The sequence below is a fragment of the Notechis scutatus genome, chromosome 4, assembly GCF_049901735.1.
Source record: "Notechis scutatus isolate UNSWTSFEM ecotype Mainland chromosome 4, rNotScu1.2, whole genome shotgun sequence".
Taxonomy (NCBI): Eukaryota; Metazoa; Chordata; class Lepidosauria; order Squamata; family Elapidae; genus Notechis; species Notechis scutatus.
Window position 1 is genome coordinate 74,076,560 of NC_142012.1, and position 23,175 is coordinate 74,099,734.

The following is a 23,175-nucleotide window of genomic DNA, read 5'->3' on the forward strand; positions in this document are numbered from 1 at the left end:
GGGCTTCGTTCAGCCCCGTTGGGAAGCCTCCGAGGGCAACTCCGACTTGGACCTCACGGGGGTTAAGTAACCTCAGGCGGATCCAACCCCCCCCCGCCCCCAGGAAGGATAGTTTGAGCTCTTTGATTTAAGTGGAGGGGGGAACATTTTATTAGGGGCGTTCATTTCAGGCTATCTTTGTTGCTTGTGGAATGTGGCCTTGACGGTGGCACAAAGGGGAGAGAGATTAAGGCAGGGGGGGGGAGTTAACCCCCCTGGCGCCTCTGCTTGCCTTCTGGTTCACTGCAGCCTCACGGCTGGTGGGGTTTAAGGCAGGGGGTCCCCAAAACTGGGCAACTTGAAGACTTGTGGACTTACAGACCCCTCAACAACTTGGACATAAACTGTTTCAACTCCTACCCTCAAAACGTCACTATAGAGCCCTGCACACCAGAACAACGAGACACAAGGACAGTTTTTTTCCCCAAATGCCGTCCCTCTACTAAACAAATAATTCCCTCAACACTGTCCAACTATTTACAAAGTCTGCACTACTATTAATCTTCTCATCACTCCTTATCACCCATCCCCTCCCACTTGTGACTGTAGGACTGTAACTTTGTCACTTGTATCCTTAAGATCTATATTGACTGTTTCCTAGTATGATTTGATTGCTTATTGTACCCTATGACTCATTAAGTGTTGCACCTGATGATTCTTGACTCTTGACTCTTTTCTTTTATGTACACTGAGAGCATTTGTACCAAGACAAATTGCTGGTGTGTCCAATCACACTTGGCCAATAAAAGAATTCTATTCTATTCTATTCTATTCTATTCTATTCTATTCTATTCTATTCCTATTCCTATTCCTATTCCTATTCCTATTCCTATTCCTATTCCTATTCTATTCTTACTACCACGCAAGGGGGAGCTGTAAAAAAACACAAGAGTTTTGGCACAGGATTGGGAAATGGCTGGAAAAAAGCGATGGGATTGAAAATAGACCATAGACCAGAATGTTTATTATTGGGAATTGTACCAAAAATATATAATAAGGAAGGATTATATTTGATAATGCACGTCATCGCTGTGGCAAGAATGGTATTTGCCCAGAAGAAAGAGAAAGAAAATTCCTAGTGAAGATGAAGTAATAAATAAAATTCTGACGCGCGCTGAAATGGATAGGCTTAACACTAGAGATGAAAAATAAGGATGAATCGGAATATTATATAATTTGGAATAGATTTTACTATTGGTGGGGACAGAAAGGAAGGGGTTAAGAATGAAAAGAGCTGTTAAGAGGACATCATGAGACTAAATAATACCAAGAATGTTGGAAGATATAAGTAAGGATGAGCATGTGTGTGTGTGTAAATGTATATAAGATTTATATTCTACTATATTTCACTAGAATGATGACAAAAAGTTATGTCAAAACAACTCCACCATGTTCAATGTTTTTATGTGTTATGTTTAATAAATTTTTTTAAAAAAGAAGTCTTTTGGATTTCAACTCCCAGAATTCTGGGAATTGAAGTCCACGGGTCTTAAAGTTGCCAAGTTTGGAGACCTCTGATTTAAGGCCACAAACAGCCCTAGGAGAGAGATTAAAGCCCATTGCTACTTTACATGGGTGGCTGCTTAAATGGGATCGTTTACTTACATGGTTTTAGAACACGGTTTATAAACTGGTCTTTATCTGGATTATAATAATGAGGGAAGGGCAAATGCCTTAAAGTAAACTCAAGTATGATAGCTTCCATATTTTGTCTTCAAAAAGCAAACTCCTAGTAGTTGAAGTGTAGGATGAGAGTGGTATCTGTATCTAAGCCACATTTACAAGGAAGAACTTATGTTTGTTCTGTCCTCCTCACATGGAAATCAAGGAAAAGTGAGGTGGCATTTCATTTTTCTCACTATGCACCTCCCAGGTTGCTGTGAATTTCACTTCCACAAACCAGGATGCAAAAATGTCATTTTCTGCCCCATAGACGGATCTGGTCTCTTCCCCTGTCTCTGGCAGGCAGGGTTGTAAATAGAAGGGGAACCAAGTGGAGAGTTTCTTCTCCCTAAAACAAGCCAGGTTTCTTCCCTGTCTGTCCATTGCGTGAGGGACCCTATATATATACATTGTTGGCTGGCTGCATCCAGCAAGGGTTTTTTTTCCTTTTCTGGTTGGAGACCCAGGTCTTTGCTAAAATCTGGTTCTTCCTGATCTGTGTCACTCAGAGGTGTCTGTACCTCAAATAAAACAGCTTAAGCTCTGAATGTGAATCCAGCTTTGGTCTGCCCTGCCTTTCTTGGACTAAGCTGGACCTCCCATCTTGGGACTGACTTACAGACATCCACCTTCTTTTGCCTTGTTCCCCAGAAAGACAAGGGGCTTCTTTGATGTTCTTCATCATATCTTTACCTCACTGTGGATTCTCTGTGGCTGAATAAAAATATGGAGACACCTCCCATTCTCCCCAGTTCAGCCTGAAGCCACTTGGAATTCTAGGTTGTTTCTTTTGGTCACCCCTCTCCCTTTCTCTAAAACTGGAGTCTCCAACCTTGGCAACTTTAAGACTTGTGGACTTTAACTCCCAGAATTCCTCACCCAGCAGAATTCTGGGAGTTGAAGTCCACAAGTCTTAAAGTTGCCAGGGTTGGAGATCCCTGCTCTAAAATGTCCCCAGAAGGAGCTCCTGGAAAATAATAAGAGAGTTACGATTCGGCAAAGTGAGGAGAGGGTGGACTAAGGAAACATTAAGTGTTTAAGTAAGATTACAGAGCAGAGCAGATGGCCCACCACAAATCTCTACATAAAGTTACACCCAGAATCTGAATCAGGAAAGAAAAACTCCCCAACCATTTCTGTGGTTGGCACCAAATTGGACTTCCAGTGTGAGTTAAAAGCAGTGTGGACAGGGTTGGGGAGGGGAGGGAAGGGAGGTAGCGAGCAGGCTAGGAGAGAGGGACGCAGAAGGGGTTCCTGTGAAAAGCCAAATTTTGAAGAGGGAGATGCTTGCTGGTTTTTGAGCCCCCATAATGCTGGGCTACTGTATGGGCAAAACAGACCTGTGACTGTCCTAGGGGGTGTTCACTTCATTGAAAAGTGATCACACTGAAGAAAAAAAAAACCAAAGCTGGTTGCTCAGCTCCCCTGAATCGAGGTCAGATTAACAGCTGGATTCTTTTCTCTACTTGTGGGGAGGGACCGGCCTAAGAGGGAGATTATTCTCAGGTAATTAATATGTCTAAGCTTACCCTTCAGGGCACGGATTATAGGCCAGGGAGAGGAGGGATGAAAGGAAAGGGTTGGTTTTGAAGTACCTTGGATTTGGGCTGAGCATCTGAAGGCCAAGAAGCCACAGCAGATCACCACCTGAGCAGTCGTGGGATCCTACCTTGGTCGCTACCGGTTCGGTGGGTGATTGCGCATGCGTGCGCGCCCCTAACACACCAATCAGCTGAGAGGATGAAGAAACAAAAAGCTAGGAGCGACCTCCCTCCCACCCATGCACTTGTCGGCTTCTTTTATCCCAGGGGTGTCCAACCTTGGCAACTTTAAGACTTGTGGACTTCAACTCCCAGAATTCCTCAGCCAGCTGGCTGAGGAATTCTGGGAGTTGAAGTCCACAAGTCTTAAAGTTGCCAAGGTTGGACACCCCTGTTTTATCCTATCAGCTGATTGTGGGAGGAACCAGTTCAGCTGTACTGGTAGGTTTTTTTTTTACTACCAGTTTGGCTGAACCAGGCCGAACCAGTAGTATACCGCCACTGCTTCTGAGGCTGTCAGAAAGCAGCTTCCCAGCGGTCTCCCTGTTGCGAGTTCAGATGAAATGTGATCCAGGGATCCCTTTGCCTTGATTAGATGTTCTGGATATCACCTGTTTGTCTTTCTTTAAAAAAAAAAAAAGGCTGTTGTTGAAGATGGTGATTAATCCATGAGATAACATTGGGGTCAATCTCATCCATGAGATGCATAATGCCCTCTGCCTTGGCATGTATACAGGGAAGGGCTCCTGTTGAGGCTTCAGTATGTATGAACCCATGAGGGAGGATTTCTTTTTTTTTTAACAAGGAAGAAACAGATAATGGTTGATGTTTATCACCCTTCGGCAGGCCAAACTCTCTCTCTCTCTCTCTCTCTCTCTCTCTCTCTCTCTCTCTCTCTGTGTGTGTGTGTGTGTGTGTGTATGTATGTGACTTTTATTTCCTAGCAAGGTTGTTAAAAGGTGGTGGGCATCCCACTGTTTTGGATATGTTCCTGAATTCCCCTCGCTTTTTTCTGCCGGCAGGTGAAGATGCAATGACAGGTGATACGGACAAGTATCTCGGACCCCAGGATCTCAAAGAATTAGGGGATGATTCTCTGCCTGCCGAAGGCTACGTGGGCTTCAGTCTGGGAGCCCGGTCTGCCAGGTACGAGCATGCTCTCCTTGTAAGCACCTTCTTCCAGGAAACCTTCTCTTCCTGCAGAAGTCCATTCAAGTCCCATGAAGTCACTGCCAGCCTTTCAGTGATGCCTTCATTCAGAGGTCCCCAAACTTGGCAACTTTAAGACTTGCGGACTTCAACTCCCAAAATATTGGGAGTTGAAGTCCACAAGTCTTAAAGTTGCCGAGTTTGGAGACCTCTGCCTTCATTTTTTTGCGTTCATCTCTGCCCTGCCTTCCATAAGAGTTCTGCTATGGCAAAAAAAGTACCTCTAGAACCCATCGTTTCCCTTCCACCACATTCAATAGGCTCATTCATTGATTCGGGTGAATGAATCCCCACTTCTCCTTGGTACCTGCTCACACCCCAGATCTAGCAGAGTTTTCCTTTGGAAACAGAGGAGAGCTTTGTGTGTGACTCCCATAGCTGAGCCACCATTTCGACAGGTCCACAGAAAAACTGGTTGGTCAGATGCCTCTGAGGTCATTTGATGGTTAATGGCTTCCTTTCCCCCCCCCCTCAAAAGAATGCATTATCATTCCCGTGGATCACGGTCACTCTGTCAATTTGTTTGCAAGTTGCTGCCTCGCTGCCAGAGCCCTTGGCCAGCTTTTGTTTCGAGAGGAATGCGCAGGGAGGAAAATGGGTCATGGGCTGCCCTCATTGCCATGGCAGGATAAAGCCAAAAGCTCATTTAGGGCATCTTCCAATTTGCGAGCCTTGAAACATATAAAGCCATCATTTTGGAGATGATTTTCTCCGGGGGTGGGTGGTGGGGGGAAGAGGAGTCAGTTTTACAGGCAGTGGGATTGTTGTGAGGCTAATAATTAAACCTCCTGAGCTCAGCCCCAGGACATTTTCCTATAGCTTAATGATTGCTTGTAGAAGGTCCTTTCATTATCAGACAGCGAGTAGCATCTCCCCCAAGGCACAGTGCGGATGGGAGTGAATTTTGGGAGTTGTTTCTGGGTCTGCCTTGGTCCAGGACCATGTGACCCCACTTAACCCTTTAGATTCTTCCTACATGAGAAACCTTTTGAATTATGGAAATCATTTACTCCAGTGTTTCTCAAGCTTTCCAACTTGCAAGATGTGTGCACTGGCCGGGGAATTCTGGGACTTGAAGTCCACCGACCTGAAAGTTGCTGAGTTTGAGAAACATTGATTTACTCAATCATATGTGAGTTCAGCATTGCACAACTGTGCCAGATAAATAGAAGTCTTTTGGATGTTACAGTCTTCCCAGATTTCTTATCCAACATTCCACTGGTGGCGTTATTATTCGGGCTCTTATTCCACAAAATGTAAACTGTGGCTTTGGTTGTTTAACAAAGAATATCTCAGTATTGAGCGAGTGAATAGCACTTACTGGAAGAAAAGAAAGAATGAATATATGCACACATCTCAAAGATATTTATGGAATGTTAATCTGTCACTTTCCTGTCCTCCCTCCCTTAGGATCAAAGTTGCTTAGCTGACTTTATTGTTTTTTGGTAGAATCTCAAATTTTAACTGGTTCAGCTAAGATGAGCACAACAGCAGTAAAACAGTTCTTTATAGAAACACTAAGCAACAAATGCAAATTGTGGTCAGAACCATTTAAACCAATAGCAAATATGACGATGTCACTAAGATTACAGAAAATAGATGACTCTTGAGGGTTTTCTTAATGGCCTAACTGCTAAAGTGGACTTCCAATAGTCCACTTTTATTTCAGAGTTGCAGAGCTGCTACACTAAAGCCTTTTAAATCTTGTTCCTGTTAATTAGCATTTTAAATTGGCTTTACAAGTATGCTGGCTGAAACAGACTTTGGTAGAATATAAGTATTGCATGAATTTCTTGTATCTCTTCTATCAGCACTCAGGCAACATTAAGCAGAAGTGTTGGGACCTTGCACAGAGAGTTTGGAAAACCTCTTGACTGGAAACCTCACAAGATCAGGGTCAGGTTTCTCCAGAAAAGTCTAGAGCTGCCTTTGCTCATTGGCTTTCCTGATGGCCTTGGGATGCAGTTGACCCAGGAGGAGCATAAAAATAATGTATTGGGACTGTCAAGGAGAGCAGAGCCCACCTAAAACCTGTTGCAACCCCCTAAGAGCAGCTCATAAGGATACCGTGCTAAGAACTGCCTAACAGTTTCATGGCAAGTGGTATATATCTTAAATGCATCATTCATTAATAATAGGGTCACACTGTTCTCTTTTAGCCCTTTCCCTGTGTAAGTTATATATGTCAGGGCTCTCATAAAAGGTTTTGCCATAAAGATAGGCTAGAAAGAAGGTGGGAATGTAGTTTAGGAAGAGGCATGTTAATGCTATTTGGCATTGAAAAGGTTTTGCCCAGAAGATCAAATCAGAAACGACTAAATCTCTGCTAGGTTTCTTCAGTAGTGACCTTATCAGTTCATCGTTCTCACAGCTAAACCACCTCTGAGCAATTAACCTCCTCTGAGGCTTAAAACCACCCAAACCCAATTTTGGCAGCATCAAAAATAGACCTCTGCATAGACGCGTGAAGTCTTCATGCCGCTGGCCATGGAGGCTCAGTCCGGGGGGGGACTTGTGGTTGAGCAGCATCTGCTGGCTACTACTTCTCCAGCCTGGGTTGAGAGCTGTTCCTGTCATCCCACAGGAACCAAGAACAGGACAGGAGGTTATAGTAGGCTGGAAGTTGTCCATGTAGCCAAATGACGTTGATTCCCATTGGAAGTTCTCCAGGATCACTAGCAGAGTGTTTTCCCATCTTCTCTTACCTAAAGTTTCTTGAACGGAGTTTTTATGTAGCTAGCTACCCAGAGTTCTTTTTAATAGATGGGCAGCTACATAATTTCTTTAATAAATAAATCATTAAAACCAAAGAATTTTCTCTCCTCCCCCCAATTCGGTGGCTATGTCATCCAGCTCTGGCACTGTGCTTTTTTCCCCACTGATTCTTTGCTTTCTATTTCTCCTCCTTTTTCTTCTTTTCCCTTTTCCCTTGTATATTTCTAAACCTAGTCCTAAGGTCAGGTAAGGAAGCATGGCCGCAGCTTGGTAATGTTTCTCTGATTTTGCCATTTCTCATTCTTCTGCTTGCTTGTGGTTTTTTTGAGTTAGCATATCATGGCTACTCGGTTGCATCCAAATAATGCTGTTTTCATGACTGCGGTGAAATGCCCGGGGTGGGTGGGGGTTATAGTGCTTAATGGCTTGATAAGATAGATGGCTTTAATAATCCACCAGAATTTCTTCTTGTTCAAGATGGTAACCAATCCACCAGATAAACATTCTAAAAGCGATGGGGTTTTGTAGAAATTTGGGAAGATTTACTCAGAAGTGCACAGTGCATGTCATTGTCATATGCTGTTAAGCCACTTATGCATTCTTGCTTTTTTTTTTAAGTTAGCCCCTAGACATCCTTTTGCTTGCTGAATGCATATTATTTGATCCTTTTCTTTTTTTCTCCCTTGCAAAAGTAAGCATTTTTTTTTAAACGTGGCATGTCGTCTAACGTTTGCTCTATGCAACTTCCAGGATTAAAACATCAGAACTAAGTGCGTAGCCTTTCTTTTGGTGGATTCCGATTGTTTTCCTCCAAACTTCAGGAGAAGAGGCTAGGTTGACATGTTCATCCCACTGAATCCCTTGCACACAACGAAGAGACAATCTTAACCAGGAGAGTGGACTTGGAGCAGGGGTGGGATGCAAATATTTTTACTACCGGTTCTGTGGGCGTGGCTAGGTGGGAATGGTCATGTAACTGGGTGGGCATGGCTTCTTTTTTTTGTGCAGCACCCCCACCGCTGTGCTCCATGTTGTTGTTTTTTGCCTCCCGGGCCTCAGGGAAGCCTCATGGCGGGGCATTTTGCTCCCAGGAAGCTTCCCTGAGGCCCAGGAAGGCAAAAGATGGAGTGCCCTCCCGCGCCCCTTTTTGCCTTCTGGGCCTCAGGGAAGCCTCCTGGGCGAAGCAGTAAGGCAGCAAGGAGGATCTTGGAACAGCTGATTGTTGGAACAGCTGATCGCTGGGAGAGAAAAAAAGAAATACTGGTTCAGCTGTACCAGTAGCTGTTTTTTTACTACCGGTTCGGTCGAACAATTCAGCCAAACTGGGCCAAACCGGTAGAATCCCACCACTGACTTGGATGTCCCCCTTCTGCCTCCTACTTCACTCCACTGTCCACTGAGCTAAGCTCTCGGATTCTCTGCTTATAAAGGGCAGCCTCCTAATCTTAACCCTGGAATTTGAACCAGTTAGCCTCTGGAAGGATGGCCCGTGATCTCTCCTTGGTTTCTGACGTCCAGTTAATCTGAAAGGCCTGAGGTTGGAATGAGCTTCCTTTGAGCAACTGCTTTTCCTTGTTGTGATACCCTTGAAGTGGAAGTCCCGAGTGTGCTTCAAGTGCACAGCCAGTCATCAGAGATGGAGGATCCTCTTAAGGTTAGGGCAGTCAGTTCTTAAGGTGGGCTCTTCCCCTTCGAAGGATGCCAGTGTAGACCAGGTAGCCTCTCTCAGAACTAAATCCTTAAAAACAACATGGAAAGATTCTCAATAAAATGGATGAATTAAACTTCAGAATAGAGCTGTCTTAATTAATGGGGAAATGGTTTTTTTTTTCTATGTTAACCAAAATATTTCTAAATCATTCCTTGTTTTACAAACTCTTAGCTGTGCATGGTTAGATGCACATAATAATATTTTTGTGTCATGCGAAATACAATATAATCCACAGTCCTCGGTGCCATCATCTGAAGGGCAAGTAAAAAACATTGACTGACAGAAATATCCACATAAGTGGAGTCTAGGCTAAAGAAATTGAAGGGCAGTTTTGAGAAAGTTCTGCACCTGTATAAGTTTTGGAATAAGGCATAAATCATAAATTCAAGGTTTTTACATTGCCCATTGAAATCAATCATGGTTATACTTTGGCTGAGCTTACTCGGGATTGGTAATGTGTATATAGTGTATATTGGACTTCAACATGCATTTTTCCCATTCAAATAGATGCCCTCTGATTTTAAATGGATAAAATAACTGTCAGGACAGCTTCTAATTTCAGCTGAGGGATGATATCCGAAGGCTTCCTTTGACAAAATAGAAATTGCCAGAATAAATGATGAAACTTTTCACATTTTATCAAGCGGGGCAGGAGGAAACTCCCGAAATCTTCATCGAAACTGCACTCATAGTATTTTTAAACTCTCCCACATCAGTTACACGTGGTTTAGGGACTTGAGCTTACTCCCTGGAAGTTGCATGAATTAATTTTTCTTTTGTTCATCTCATCCTCATCTTCGCACTCTCTGATAAATTGTAAATACAACCAGCCTCCGCTCCTTCAGTTCGGATAGGTCCTACACCTTGAACAGAAGCTCTTACACCCGGGACAGCGTGATGATCGAAGAACTAATGGTACCACCGAAGGACACGGTGAGTTCCTTGTGACTCTGGCTGGGAGGGGGAAGGAGGGATTTAAACACACCCTTTGTGCAGCCCTACAGCTTGATGGGACTGGCCAGGCTGCCATCCTTCCCAGTCAGCACACCCTGGGATGTTTCCTGGACTTTGTAGCTGAGCCGATTAGGAGAGGAGAAGATGGACAAGCCATTTCCTCTTTATTTTCTTATCGCAATAATGTATGTGCTGCTTTAATCCAAGCAATTAAAGCCAAGGCTTGAAGTTTTTGGCATACATTGTGACCTTGGTGGCACAGTGGATAAGAGGGCAGTACTGCAGGCTACTTCTGCTGCCTGCCGTCTGCCTGCAATTTGGCAGTTGGAATCTCATCAGGCTCAAGGTGGACTCAGCCTTCCCTCCTTCCCAGGGGGGTAAAATGAGGACCCAGATTGTTGGGGGCAATAGGCAGACTCTGTAAACCGCTTAGAGAGAGCTGTAAAGCACTATAAGGTCTTAAGTGCTATTGCTACCGAACTGAAAATGCCCTATTAACTAGGAATTTCAGCCGGTCAAGTACTTGGTAACCCCATTTCCATGACTGTCCATGATTCTTCATAAATTCCAGGTTTAAAAGTTCTCTGTTTGTCAACCTTCCTGATTTTTTATTTATATATTTACTATATTTGTATACTGCCACCCTCCATGGCTGTGTAGAGTTAAAATAGAAAAACAACAACAAACAAACAATGCATCAAAGATGAAATTTGAATTCTAGGCTAATGCATCGGGATGCAATTAACCCATTAAAAGCAATCAACGTTGCTGAACTACAACTCCCAACAACCTCAGAGTGCAGGGCCCCTGGAAATGAAAGTTCGGAAGGAGCCCGAGGCCAATGTAGCCCATCCTTAGAATTCAGATTCTTAGTTTACTTTTTTTCCTACCGGTTTTGAAATTATTATTAAGTGTTTAAGGACAAGAAAATAAACTGTTAATGGATGCAAGGTGACTACACACAGGGTTAATTAAGCAGAATACCTGTACATTTTATGTAGTATTGCCTTTAGTTTGCCAAGATAAGACTCCTTTTATGCCCTGAAACTACATCGTGAAATGGTTTGAGACATTGTGGAATTTGAATGTTTGTTTTTTTCTGTAGTTCAGGAGGGAAGATCACTGAATAAGCTATAGCTGCAGTTGGTAGCCAGCATGGAAGACTTCAATTAAATAACAAGATGCTGGCCTTTCTTTGTTAAATTAAACGCACATTTCTACTGCATTAGACTCTCACAAAATAGGGGCTGTGACATCAGCACATAGGCAACCTCTGATTGCTGTAGCACTGCTACGCAGAATGTGGTGCGTCCATGGGAGGAGGAGTTCAGAACAGTCAAGACAGCGGCCACAACGATGCAGTTGAAGCCCCACTCACTGTTACGTGTACTGAGATCCAGTGGTACGCTTCTGGCTGTCATCTTGATTCAGGAACTGTCCAGCAGGCCAGTGGCCCTGAGTTCCATCAGTCTAAGACAGGAGTCTGCAATCTGCAGCTCTGGAGCCACGTGCGTCTCTTTCAGCCCTCTGCTGCAGCTCCCTGCTGGCTGATCCCACCACCGGCTGGCCCCTCCCCTCCCCATCACTCCTCGCCTGGCCTTGAGAAGGCAAGGGTAATGACGGGGGATGGAGACTCGCTCCATATTCCAGAGCAGGAGGTGACTGGGGGGAAGGAGTGAGTGACGTGGAATTGGCCACCCACCACCCAGTCACACGGGTTGTTAAATTATTGGCTCCCGGTGTTTTCTTTTCTGTGGGAAACGGGTCCAAATGGCTCTTTGAATATTTAAGGTTGCAGACCCCTAGACTAAGAGCTGAGCTAGCTCTGAGATTGCACAAGAGCTCTGGCCACCGTTAGAGTAAGCTCTGCCACTACCTGGCAGACTCTGGTCTGCCATAGGCCTTTCGCTCTTGTTCTTCGTCCTCCATTGGTCTCAGAGATATCTAGCCTGGACTTCGGGTTGACTTCGTTGTTTTTACTTAACTGATGGAGCTGCCTCTTCTGTCCACTTTTGACAGAATGCCAAATCTGGACCTACCAGTAGCCTGAAAAGTGTCCATAGCCAATCTGAAGTACTCTGGCTGAAAAAAAATACCCACCCAACCCCCGGAATGCAGAAAAAGAAGCATTCTGAGCAATAGCAGAATATCTGCATTAAAAACGAAGAATCTTCCTCCTCTTGGCTTATCAAGAAAGGTGGAAGGGAGAACCCTGGGCTTCATGCCAAGCATGCTCTGTGTTGAGTATCTGCACCTGGCCTTTTAAAATTGACAAGTTGTTCTAGGTTAGACATCCATTTCCTTATAGGATAATATTGCAGTGAAGCAATTGCTGACGAGTTTGAGTCAGCTGGCTGACAGAGGTGGTTTGGTGCCTGGACAAGAGCCTTGTATCAAATCTCTTGTCCTCCTTGCAATTCATCTTCTGACTGTAATGGACAAAGGCAATGGTTGGTCATTGTGTGGGGAGATGCAGGCCCAACAGTCCATTTAACCCAGAGATTTGGGGGACAACAGCTGAATAATCACCATAGTGTTACAACAATATTTAGAAGGGAGATCTCTTTGGAGGAAAGATGGCAGGCAAAGTTAATAAGAGAGAAGAGCAGAGCAGAGACCGAGCCACTTACCAACTCTAACCAAGTAAGTAAAGCTGGCAAAATATCCATGAAATTTAAAACAATCACAATGACCATGACCCTTTCTTCCAGAGGACCTTTTAAGGACTTAATTGTCATTAAAGCACAGGATATTTCTTATTTCTTGGATGAATTAATTGTTTCTTGTTGGCCATCTCTTTGAAGCCCCCGACGTTTCCTAGAGAAGTGGACTCCGATTCCCTCCGGCACTACCATTGGGCTGCAGAGACCTTGGATAATGTTAATCTTGTGTCTAGCCCCATTCACTCAGGGTAAGTAGTTCGGATACTATCCTTCCTTCACTCTGGGTGAAACCAGGCAGTGGCTTGGAGGAGAGGGAGTAACCTATTCACAGTGACCTTCCTTGACATATATTTCTTCCATACCAACTGTGGAATTTGATATTTATCGTTATTGAATGTCTACACCACCATTGTGTTGCTAGCAACACTTAGAGTAGTTTAAAGTAATCAAGAAATACAGAACAGGAAACCTAGCAATAGAGTTGATGCTTCTGATAGCAAAACAATGAAACCAATATCTTTAAAATATTAATTTGACCTGAGTTTGGGTGCCACTTCAACAGCCCAGAGCAAGAGAGAGACATTTCAAGATAAATAATTAGACGGCTTTTCAGTTAAACATTTAAAACCATGAGTAGTCCTATTCCATAACAGGGAACTTCAGCTTTTTAGCAGATCCTGTTTCATACCAGTGCCAAATCTCTATCTTGCTCTAATATTAACTATTGGAATTAGAAGGTAAAACATTTCTCCTTCTAGTCCACAATGCTGTAGTAAACATGTTTTAACCATGACTCAACTGGATGTATTTGGAGGAAATGGTGGTGAGTTTCTTCATCTTGGATGTATGGAAGAACCTTTTCATTTCCTGTATATGTAGAGATAGATAGATAGATAGATAGATAGATAGATAGATAGATAGATAGATAGATAGATAGATAGATATGCAAATTCTGACTCCATTCCTCTAACTAATAAGAAACCTGGAAACTGCTCCATATGCTAGTAGAGATGTGTCTGTTCTGCTCACGGATTTTTTTTTTTTTTTTGCTTTATAATCTCTTGTGCTTCGTGAGCCAGAATCAGAAGAGAGGGAGGCTCAGAGCACACCAGTGTGTACCATCAAAAAGAGGACAGGAACTCAACCTCCATGGTCATCTGCTGACCTCCCCCCCATGAATAACTCTTGAGCTCAAAAGTTCTTAGTCCACTGCTTTGATTTAAGACTACTTTATGGAACTCAGATATTTTCTAAGATTCACATCTAATCTAAGGGTTCCTTTTTCATACCTGCACCAATTGCATTAACTTTTGCAAAGGAATTAGCCTTGATAGTTAATTAGACTAGGTGAATGGCGGAGAAATAGATATGGTGTCAGCAAAACAGCCAAAGTTCCATGAATTTCACTTCCATTTAAGCACGATTAAGACGATTTGATTTCCCAGTAAGTTATGCCTGCCCAAAAAAACCGAAATGTATTTTTCAAATGCTAATAATAATCCTCTCAAAGTTTTTGTAGACTATTTTTAAATGTTTAGACACGTTTGCTATAATTACAAGGTAGCTTCCATTTCCTCTTCTTCCCTTCAAAAGCATACTATAATTAGAGCTATAAGCAAAATAATCTTCCTGCCACCAAATCAAAATATGGACGAGGCTTTTAAAAAGATCTACAGCACAGTGTTATCCTTCAGGAACTTTCCTGATCTTTGTCAGCCTTATCCCAAATGGACAGAAATCTATAATAAACTCCCTGGTTCCCCCAAATGTCAACATTGTTTGTGGCACTATTAATACGGTGACAGTTCATCTTCTTAGCTGATTCATCCAACATGTATGAAATAGAGATTGGGCAGCTGCATTTGAAAAAGGGCAGCTTTTTTCGTATCACTCCGAGTGAGAATACTTTGCTTCCTTCCCCTTAAAAGTTAAGTAGGAAACATTCCAGCCTGGAAAGGGCTTTTTTTTTTACCTTGGCGGGGCTACTAAATCTCTATTTTCTGTTTTCTGCACAGTAGCGGATTTTTAAGCTGTGCAGATGCAGATAGGTAAACGCAACAAGACGTCCCATAACAAAGTACATTTATTGGTTCATCAGGTATCCTCATAACTCACATTTGGGACGAAGTTCTTCTCCTAACCCATCTCGTAGCGATAGAAAGCAGCTGCCATGAGTTAGAGAGTTCAGGCAAAAGTGAGGAAAACTCCCCCCAACCCATCGAGGACCAAAACAGTGACCAATCAGGGTTACAGATGTGGCCACGTGACATGAACTACATTTCCCAGGATACCTTTTGACTACATTTACCATGATACATTCCCTTAAGGGGACAGCTCATAATTCCTAAGTGACTATCCAATTCCCATAGACTGGCTGGGACAGCACACTCTAGATTCCCACAAGAGAATTGTGCGAGATGGCAAAGACACATGGCCACAAGCGAGTATAGTTCCTTCCTAATAACTCCCACTGGGAGAATTAACCAGCCAGTTTGTAGAATGGTTGACCCAGCACCAGCTGTTAAAACTCGCATGTCAGATGCCGAAGAAAGACCAGCTGGGAAAATACTTCTTGGCCATACAAGATGGGAACTCTGAAGAGTATTCTGGTAAAGGGGGCCTTGGGGGAAAGGGGGTCCCCAAATGGCTCTCAGGCCCCAAGTTGCTGGCTATCAAGAATGTACTTGCCTTCCCCCTCAAGCATGTCCGTTAAACCAGGGTCTCCAACTTTGGCAACTTTAAGCCTGGAGGGCTTCAACTCCCAGAATTCCCCAGCCAGCAAAGCTCTGGGAATTCTGGGAGTTGAAGTCCTCTAGGCATAAAGTTGCCAAGGTTGGAGACCCCTGTGTTACATTTAATGTAACTCCTATATCTGAGATTCCTTAGTTTTCCCGCACAGGTAAAAGTCGCCTTAGTGGCCATATGCTGTTAAACCTTCCACTATTTTTTCCTAGAAATTAGGAAACTCCTCATATCCAGGCATCCAAACAGTCAGCATTTGAAGGTCCCTTGTTTCTTTTTCTGTCTCTGGCCTTGTGCGATTTAAGTTAAACACTTTCTCTAGTCCTTCAAATTTCTTGATCATCTACCACCCTATTATTATTATTATTATTATTGTCCATTTAATTGGATGTTGATTGGATTTTTTTCACAATACTTTTTAAGGCTAACCATGATTTAGGATTCAGGCAAAACCCTAAGGTGTGACTAATTGAAATTGGCAGCAATTGCTTCTAATGGTCCAAGATATACAGGAGCAGAGAGAATCAGTGCAAGGGGTAGGATATCAGTGCTTTGCTGCTGCAAATACAGTTTATCCTGAACATTTGCACTGTATTGTTTTTGCAAGCTCAATAAACCATCGGTTGGGAGTTTCAACCAGTAGGGGCCAAGATCAAACAACAAGCTAAGCCAAAATCAAACACATGCCATCGCAGTGTGGCATTGTTTCAGATAATTTGCCTTCTCAAACAGAATCAGGATTGAGTTGGAAGGGACCTTGGAGGTCTTCTAGTCCAGCCCCCTGCTCAAGCAGGAGACCCTATACCAATGTTGGCAAACCTTTTCAGCACCAAATGCTGAAAAGGGAGCATGCACCGATGGGGGGAGCACCGGAAACCTGAGATTCCAGTTTCCGGCATGCGCATGCACACCAGGCAGCTGGTCTTTGTGTGCACATGCATGCCAGAAAACGGAAGACCAGATGGACGTTGCGCATGCACGCGCTGGAACCCAGAAGAGCAACAGGCGACGGCTGGCATGCCAGGAGAGATGGCTCTGTGTGCCACTTCCAGCATACTTGCCATAGATTCGCCATCATGGCCCTATACCATTTCAGACAGTCTCTTCTTAAAAACCTCCGGGGATGGAGCACCCAGGCCTTCTAAAGGCAACTTCTGTTCCACTATTTTATTGTCCTCACTGTTAGAAAGTTTCTCCTTAATTCCAGGTTGGTTCTCTCCCTAGTTAGTTTCCATCCATTGTTTCTTGCCCTGCCCTCTGAATAAGCTTTCCACATAGTATATTATACTATACTTGTTATAACGTAGTATAATAGAATAAGCTTCCCACATAGTAGCCATTGGCAGCTGCTCGCCAGCTTTGCTGTGCCCCTCCAGGAATTGCCCACCGTAATTCAACAATCTTGCTAAATAGAATAGAATAGAATTCTTTATTGGCCAAGTGTGATTGGATACACAAGGAATTTGTCTCTGGTGCATAAGCTCTCAGTGTACATACAAGCAACAAATGATAAATCATCATCATCAAATATAATCATCATAAATCATAAGCTACAACACTAAATATAATATAAATGCAACACTAAAAATAAAGAGAGGGTAGCTGTAGATAGGCAAGAAAGCACTGTGGTTTGTAAAAAAAAAAAAAAATTAAGGTGCCAGGCATAATCTAAATATTTCAGCAGTGTTACTCCTCCTGGACAACTTTGAAATAAATAAATAAACAAACAAACAAACAAACAAACAAACATTTAAAATACTTGCTCTCATAAATCAAATTTTGCCATCAGCCTTACATCCTATAACATAAACCACGTTCCAAGAATGCAGGCACAGTGCAAAACAGTCCTCAATTTTTTCCTACCCCATGCCAGAGTATGGATCCTCATCTTCATCCAATTTTTGAGCAAAGGTTTTAATTTCAGCAAAATGCATACCGCTATCGCATAACTTCTTTCGCTTTTAAAACAGGGAAATAACCCCCAACTCTCTCCACCACTTAGGACCAACTGAAATGCTTTGCTTTTGTTATACTGCGTTTGTTTATGATCAACATTTTTGTTGCTTGCTTCTAATAATCTCATATTAATTTTTCCCCAATTTGCTTTCTAAATTATTTTGCAGCTATTCCTCTCCACTCCCACAGTATGATTCAAGGTGATGACGCTGTCTGTGACTTCTCATTTTGCCTCTCTGTGTGTTTATTTTATTTTTCCTCCCCAGTTGCAATGTCTGTAGATGTTTCAGTGCGTCTCCAGTCTTTTCACCTTCTGCTGTAGACTTTCCTCTTTTGTCTACTTGTTGTCTTTAATATTGTGCTTTAGAAATTGTTCTGTAACTCATATCATTAGTCTGATAATTATATAGATGGTCACTAACTCTTAATGTCATTTATACAAACTGCATGAAAAAAAAATCCTTGTCTGATGTCTAGGAGGGCTGATACTAGAGGAATTGCTAAAGTCTCGTATCTGGTGGAATTTGCCAGTGAGGATCTGTGGAAGACGTTTCACAAGAAAGAAACTATTCCTAAAATAATCAGTCAAACTGCAGGTTGCTTCTATGGCCTTTCTAGCTGGGGGACCATAGGTACTTGCTGAGTTTGAAAAATCAACCCATGATCAGCTCTTAACCATGTCTGTATTCACATTTAGCATCAACGGTGTTGTTTAGGCAGATGGTCAGAGAGAATTGTTTAGCAAATGCACTAACAAAACCTTCAGGCCTTCCAAACTTGGGAGCTTTTTTGGTCAGACTAAACCAACCAAAAGGGAACCATTTAAAAATAAGCTAAGTTCTTGGGACGGGAAGACAGTTCTCTTCCAGGCAACCTCCTGCTGCGCTGCATGTCCTGGGGTTGACTTTCCAAGAGTGAGAAAGAAGTTCTGAGGTGCCCAGAGTTGCTTAGGGTGGGCAGCCATCTAAATCTTTTGAAGAAATAAAGAAATCACTTTCCCAGCATAGGGGAGGGAGACCAGTTTGGAGCCTCAAGGCAAAAATTAAAAAACATGCGACAAATTGCGAATTTATTCCAGGGCAGAAGAAGTGCCGGATTTTTTAGAGTGATTTTTTGGTTTTTTGGCATGCTTCCACCTCTATAAAATCAATGTTGGTCCATAGCCTTTTTCTTTTTTTAAAATCAGGAATTAGAAGGAAGCAGCTTTTTAATCTACAATCACATCGAGATTTTAGGCCTGGAAATGTAGAAAGGATAGTTAATTTAAAAAAAACACCACCCTGCTTTAGAATAATGTACATTTGTACAAGTTAAGGAACTAAGAAACAAACAAACAAACAAACCCAGAGCAGATTAAACTTTCCTTTTGCAGTAGGCGAAATGAAAGCTGCAATTATTTTGTAAAGGCAAAGGGCGAATGGACTAGAGAAAGTGGACACGTCCGTGTTGCTTTCTGAAGAGCTGTATGGAAGCGGTCTGCCATTGTTTTCAGAGGAGCTCTCAAGCTCTTTCAATAAATGGTATTTAATTCCAGCAGAGCCTGAGGCTTTGATGGATCTCATGGCAAATGAGCTTCCGATTGTGCCCCATTCCGTTTGAGAGGAGTGAAGGGCACACACAAGACTACAACTTGCTCATAGAGCATCACATGACCAAATTAGGTCCAGTTTGAGAAAAACTCATTCTTAGCTGCCCTGCCCTGTCCGGTCTGGCTCAGTGGTCCATCAGTCTGCCTTCGGATCTTCAGGCTGGACTAGGGTAAGACCTGGAGGACAGATACCAAGGAATCCTGGAGGAACTGAAGGCTAGCCTGGAACAGTGAAGGTCAGCCTTGAAGATGGCAAACCCTTTTCCTAAGGGTCGTTTATCACTACGGAAGCCCCACCTGGATGTCTGTGAAGTCAACAGGAACTGCGCTTGGCTCAAGGAGATCTTATTTTTGTCCTCTGAGCTCAGCAGAATTTGAAAAACTTTTTCAAAAGAAAGCCAGAACATCATGGGGCAGCAGTGGGATCAAAGTTGGCTGCTTTCTTTAAGAAACCAACTATGAGGAACTGCAGTAGAACACCCAAGTACAGGTTGATGATGAGAGATTTTAAGGGAAAAAAAAAAAGCAGTTTTTTTTTCAGAAAGGCTTTTTTTTTTTAAGAGAAGAAAGGTGTGGTCACGCATGCATGTTGCTTTGATAGTTTCTGAAGAAATAAGAGTAAAGCATTGTTAAATGTTAAATGGTTAATTGCTCCTGCTGATAAGGCATGAATCATGCACTGATAATTTCACTATAGGAGACGGGGTGCAATCCTTAGCCATGGTATCATGCAATCGTGATCAAAATAATGAAAAAAGCCCTGTTTCTCCTCCAAATAATCTCTCACGCAAAGAATTATCTGTACCCTTTGCTGAGAAATCAGCTGCCCAAGAGCCACCCAGGCCCCTGCGGTCCTATCCAAATTCAGCCACATTAGCCTTGGCTGCTCCAGGGAGCAGAGTGGTGGGCTCAGTGTCACCTCCTCCTGAGTAGACCTGCACTCAAGTGGTGCCCAATAAGTGCCGGCTGTTCTCAGAGGGCTTTTCCTTCTCAGTGCGTGAGGTTGGTGTTAGAGATCTTTTGTTCCATGCCAGCTTTTTTCCTGACGTTGCTCATTCCTCTTCCCAGTTTTCTGGTCAGCTTTATGGTGGATGCCCGGGGGGGCTCCATGCGTGGCAGCCGCCACCACGGCATGAGGATCATCATCCCGCCACGCAAGTGCACGGCTCCCACCCGTATCACTTGCCGCTTGGTGAAGAGAGCCAAGCTGGCCAGCCCCCCGCCCATGGTGGAAGGAGAAGGATTAGCCAGCCGGCTGATTGAGATGGGGCCTTCCGGGGCACAATTCCTGGGGTAAGTGGCCCTCTGGGCTGATGGCTCAAGTTGCTTTTCCTCCTCCTGTCAGTTGGATCCTTGTCTTCCCTCTTGTGATCACCCTCTTGAGTGTTTGTGGACGTTGGTGACGTGTGTCGCTTCACTGGAGGCCAACTCCCCATGGAAGCCGGAGGGAGCTTCTCTTGAACAGGTGGGATGGGATGGAAGGAGGAAAGGAGGAAAGTTCAGCAGAGACCTCCCTCTGTCATGGGCTCCAATCCGCCTTGGTCGTGCTACCCACTTATGTCCAGAGCAGTCCATGCCCATAGACCCCCTGTCTCTCTAAAGCAGGGGTGTCCAACCTTGGCAACTTTAAGACTTGTGGACTTCAACTCCCAGAGTTCCTCAGCCAGCTTTGCTGGCTGAGGAACTCTGGGAGTTGAAGTCCACAAGTCTTAAAGTTGCCAAGGTTGGACACCCCTGCTCTAAAGGAACGCTCCGTTCCACCTTTCCTTCTTCCTTGGCTGTTGTCCACCAAAGGCAGGAGAAGAAATAGCCTGAAAATAAGCATACTCTAGCTGTCGACCTGTGGCTCCTAATTTCCCCTCTTGTTTTTCTTCCTGCTGCATGGATGCTACTAGTAAACTGCATCTTCCCACCAATCCTCCCCCTTTAATTGAGGGCGAGAGCCTGGTTAGCCGAATCCTGCAGCTTGGGCCTCAAGGGACCAAATTCACTGGGTAGGCTCTTTCTAAGCAAAGATATCAAATGTCTGCGGTTCTTTTCTTGTTTTGACTTGCTTTTTTTTTCTTTCTTTCTTTCTGGTTTTTGTGTTTTGATCATGCCCATCTCTTTTACGTTCCCTACGACAGTTGCCGCAAAAGCTTCCCGTCGGTTTAAATATCACAGGCAGTGAAACCATAGTGGCTTGATGGTAGTCTTGACACTGCTCCTGTTCAACCGATCTTGTGCTTTGAGCATGTTGGAATTCACGGCAAGCATTTCTGCTTTCATAAGTTCTGTGCTTTTTTTTTTTAATTTTTCAAATAATAGCTTTTTCTTACAGTCTCAGCTGCATTAACTATACCTTTAAAAAAAAAAAGAAAGGTCCACCCAAAACGGGTGTTTATTTCAATCTTGGTGATAGAATTATTGACAAGGCTTTGAAGTCAGCTTGTGGAGGAAGAAGATACCCCAAACTGGGTCATTTTCAGCAATTAATATTTGTAATACAAGGTTGGCCCAGTTCAAGCCTAAGTTGGTGTCAGGCCAAAAGGAACCACAAATGACTCTGATTCAAAATAAAGACATGTTGAGTAGTTCCTTTATTGTAGACAGAATCTTGTCAGGCTGAAGCACTTCTCTGCAAGACTTTTAGACCTACCCTGCAGTCTGGCGCATGGGTTGGGGAGGTCTGCCTTCACCCTTTTCCTGCATACCAAAGACTCCAAGCTTCTTTGTCTCTTGTTCCCTGGGAAAAGTCCCCTCCAGCTTCCTTGCCAAGACCTCACGGGACACTATCATTCAAATTCTCGGGAGAAGACCGAGTTGGGAAGGTGCTCCTCATTGTTTGGGTTGGTGATGGCTTTATAGGCTGCACATGGAAGCCGAACCCAATGGAATGGGCCAGGTTTGAAGAATGCTCAAGGCTACCAAACCCCAGTTCCCCAATTAAAACTAACCCCCCAAAATATATTATGTAGATATTTAAGTTGCCTGGGGAAACTTGTTGTGTGAGTGTAAATGCAGCCAGACAATCCTTGAAAGGATGAGGAGTGGCAGGTTGGCTCATCCTATCAACAGAGGAGGAGCTCCTGTTCCATTTATTAGATGCCTCTTTATCTCCAATCTAGCTCTTCCCTATCTAGTTACATATCTACACACACACACACACACTTTTTTAAATGTTTATAATTGATATATGTCTATATTTTATACTTTTATTTGTGTGCGTAATTTACAAGCATTTATATTTAGAATTCACATACAGGGACACTACCCTGATCTGAAAAGAATTCATATTTAGAATTGTTGAACTCCTTAAATATATTGACAGCTGGTATTCCACAGTTGTGAAACTTAATCTACCCTGCTATTCCAAGCCTTCTGTTGAATCCCTGTCCTACCTTCCCTGTGAGTTTTGTTTCTATACATGGACATAACTGTGTGGGCTTTATCCAGAGAGTCACTAACCAACAAAGATTGCATTCAGAAGGTATTTGTTGGTCTGTTTCAGTGTTTTGTACACGGGGAGCTCTGAGTTAAAGTTAGATTACCAAATGCAACAGCCCTTGGAGATGTTGCTGTTTGCTTCCAACCACGTAATTTGAATAACAATCTGTGGTTTTTTTTTGGGGGGGGGGATAAGAAAAGGCACAAATTAAGTTGAGTTAAGAACCTTTTCATCTCATGGAATTAAGCATATAAATAATAAAACCAGAGGATAAATTAATTGGATGGTGCCCTCACTGCTGTTGTTCCTAATGCCGTAGTTGGAAATGCAGAAGAAAGCCGGGGTCCCATCGTGGTTATTTATTCACTGCCTGTTCTCAGCATGGTCAGATGCTCTGTGGTTGTAAACAATGAGGAGTTGTCACTGTTTTCCCACCTATAAAGCTCAGTAGGAAATTTATTGAAATATATTACAGCTGCATTATTCCGTAAATGCTTACCTTTCTGTGATTAAATTTTTCATCTAGGAAATAAAGAGAGTGCCTCTGCTTAGTTTCCATGCTGGTGTTTTGCCATTCTGGGTGGAAGGCTCTGAGATATGATATCCGTTATTTAGAAGGGGTTGGAAAAGAGGGACAGGGTTTAGCTAACCTGGGGGTGTGCATACAGCTATGCAGGATTACTGTGCTTGTGTGACTCTGCAAATCACCTGGTTCTTGATACTTGGGGAAAGAGACGGAGGGGTGGTTTGATCGGCTTCACTAACTTTAGCACGGCAAGTTACAACGATGGCAGACAGGGGTGTCTCTGATGTATAGTCAAAAAGGAGAAGAGAGAGACATGATGTTGTGACAGCTAAAGCTTTGATGACAGCATGGTGGCTCCATCTTGGCTTTTTCGATCATGTCCCGGAGGTGCCCCTTCCCAAGAGAGAGCTCCTCTGCTGCTACAGCCATCAGCCCACGGCAG

The 23,175-nt window shown here is 43.4% G+C and overlaps 1 protein-coding gene across 50 annotated transcripts in view; it reads left to right on the forward strand.

Moving 5' to 3' along the window:
• Window positions 1-23,175, forward strand: part of ANK3 (ankyrin 3) — a 329,783-nt gene that overhangs the window by 258,281 nt on the left and 48,327 nt on the right. For 28 of the 50 annotated variants that reach the window (XM_087963780.1, XM_087963779.1, XM_087963798.1 and 25 more), the window contains 5 exons: window positions 4,265-4,388; window positions 9,708-9,810; window positions 12,636-12,742; window positions 17,360-17,392; window positions 19,849-20,073. In XM_087963780.1, coding sequence (XP_087819906.1) covers window positions 4,265-4,388; window positions 9,708-9,810; window positions 12,636-12,742; window positions 17,360-17,392; window positions 19,849-20,073 — 592 coding nt within the window. Of the gene's footprint in view, window positions 1-4,264; window positions 4,389-7,400; window positions 7,413-9,707; window positions 9,811-12,635; window positions 12,743-17,359; window positions 17,393-19,848; window positions 20,074-23,175 lie in introns of all 50 variants that reach the window. The other 22 variants (XM_087963801.1, XM_087963778.1, XM_087963783.1 and 19 more) reach the window with 4 other exon arrangements.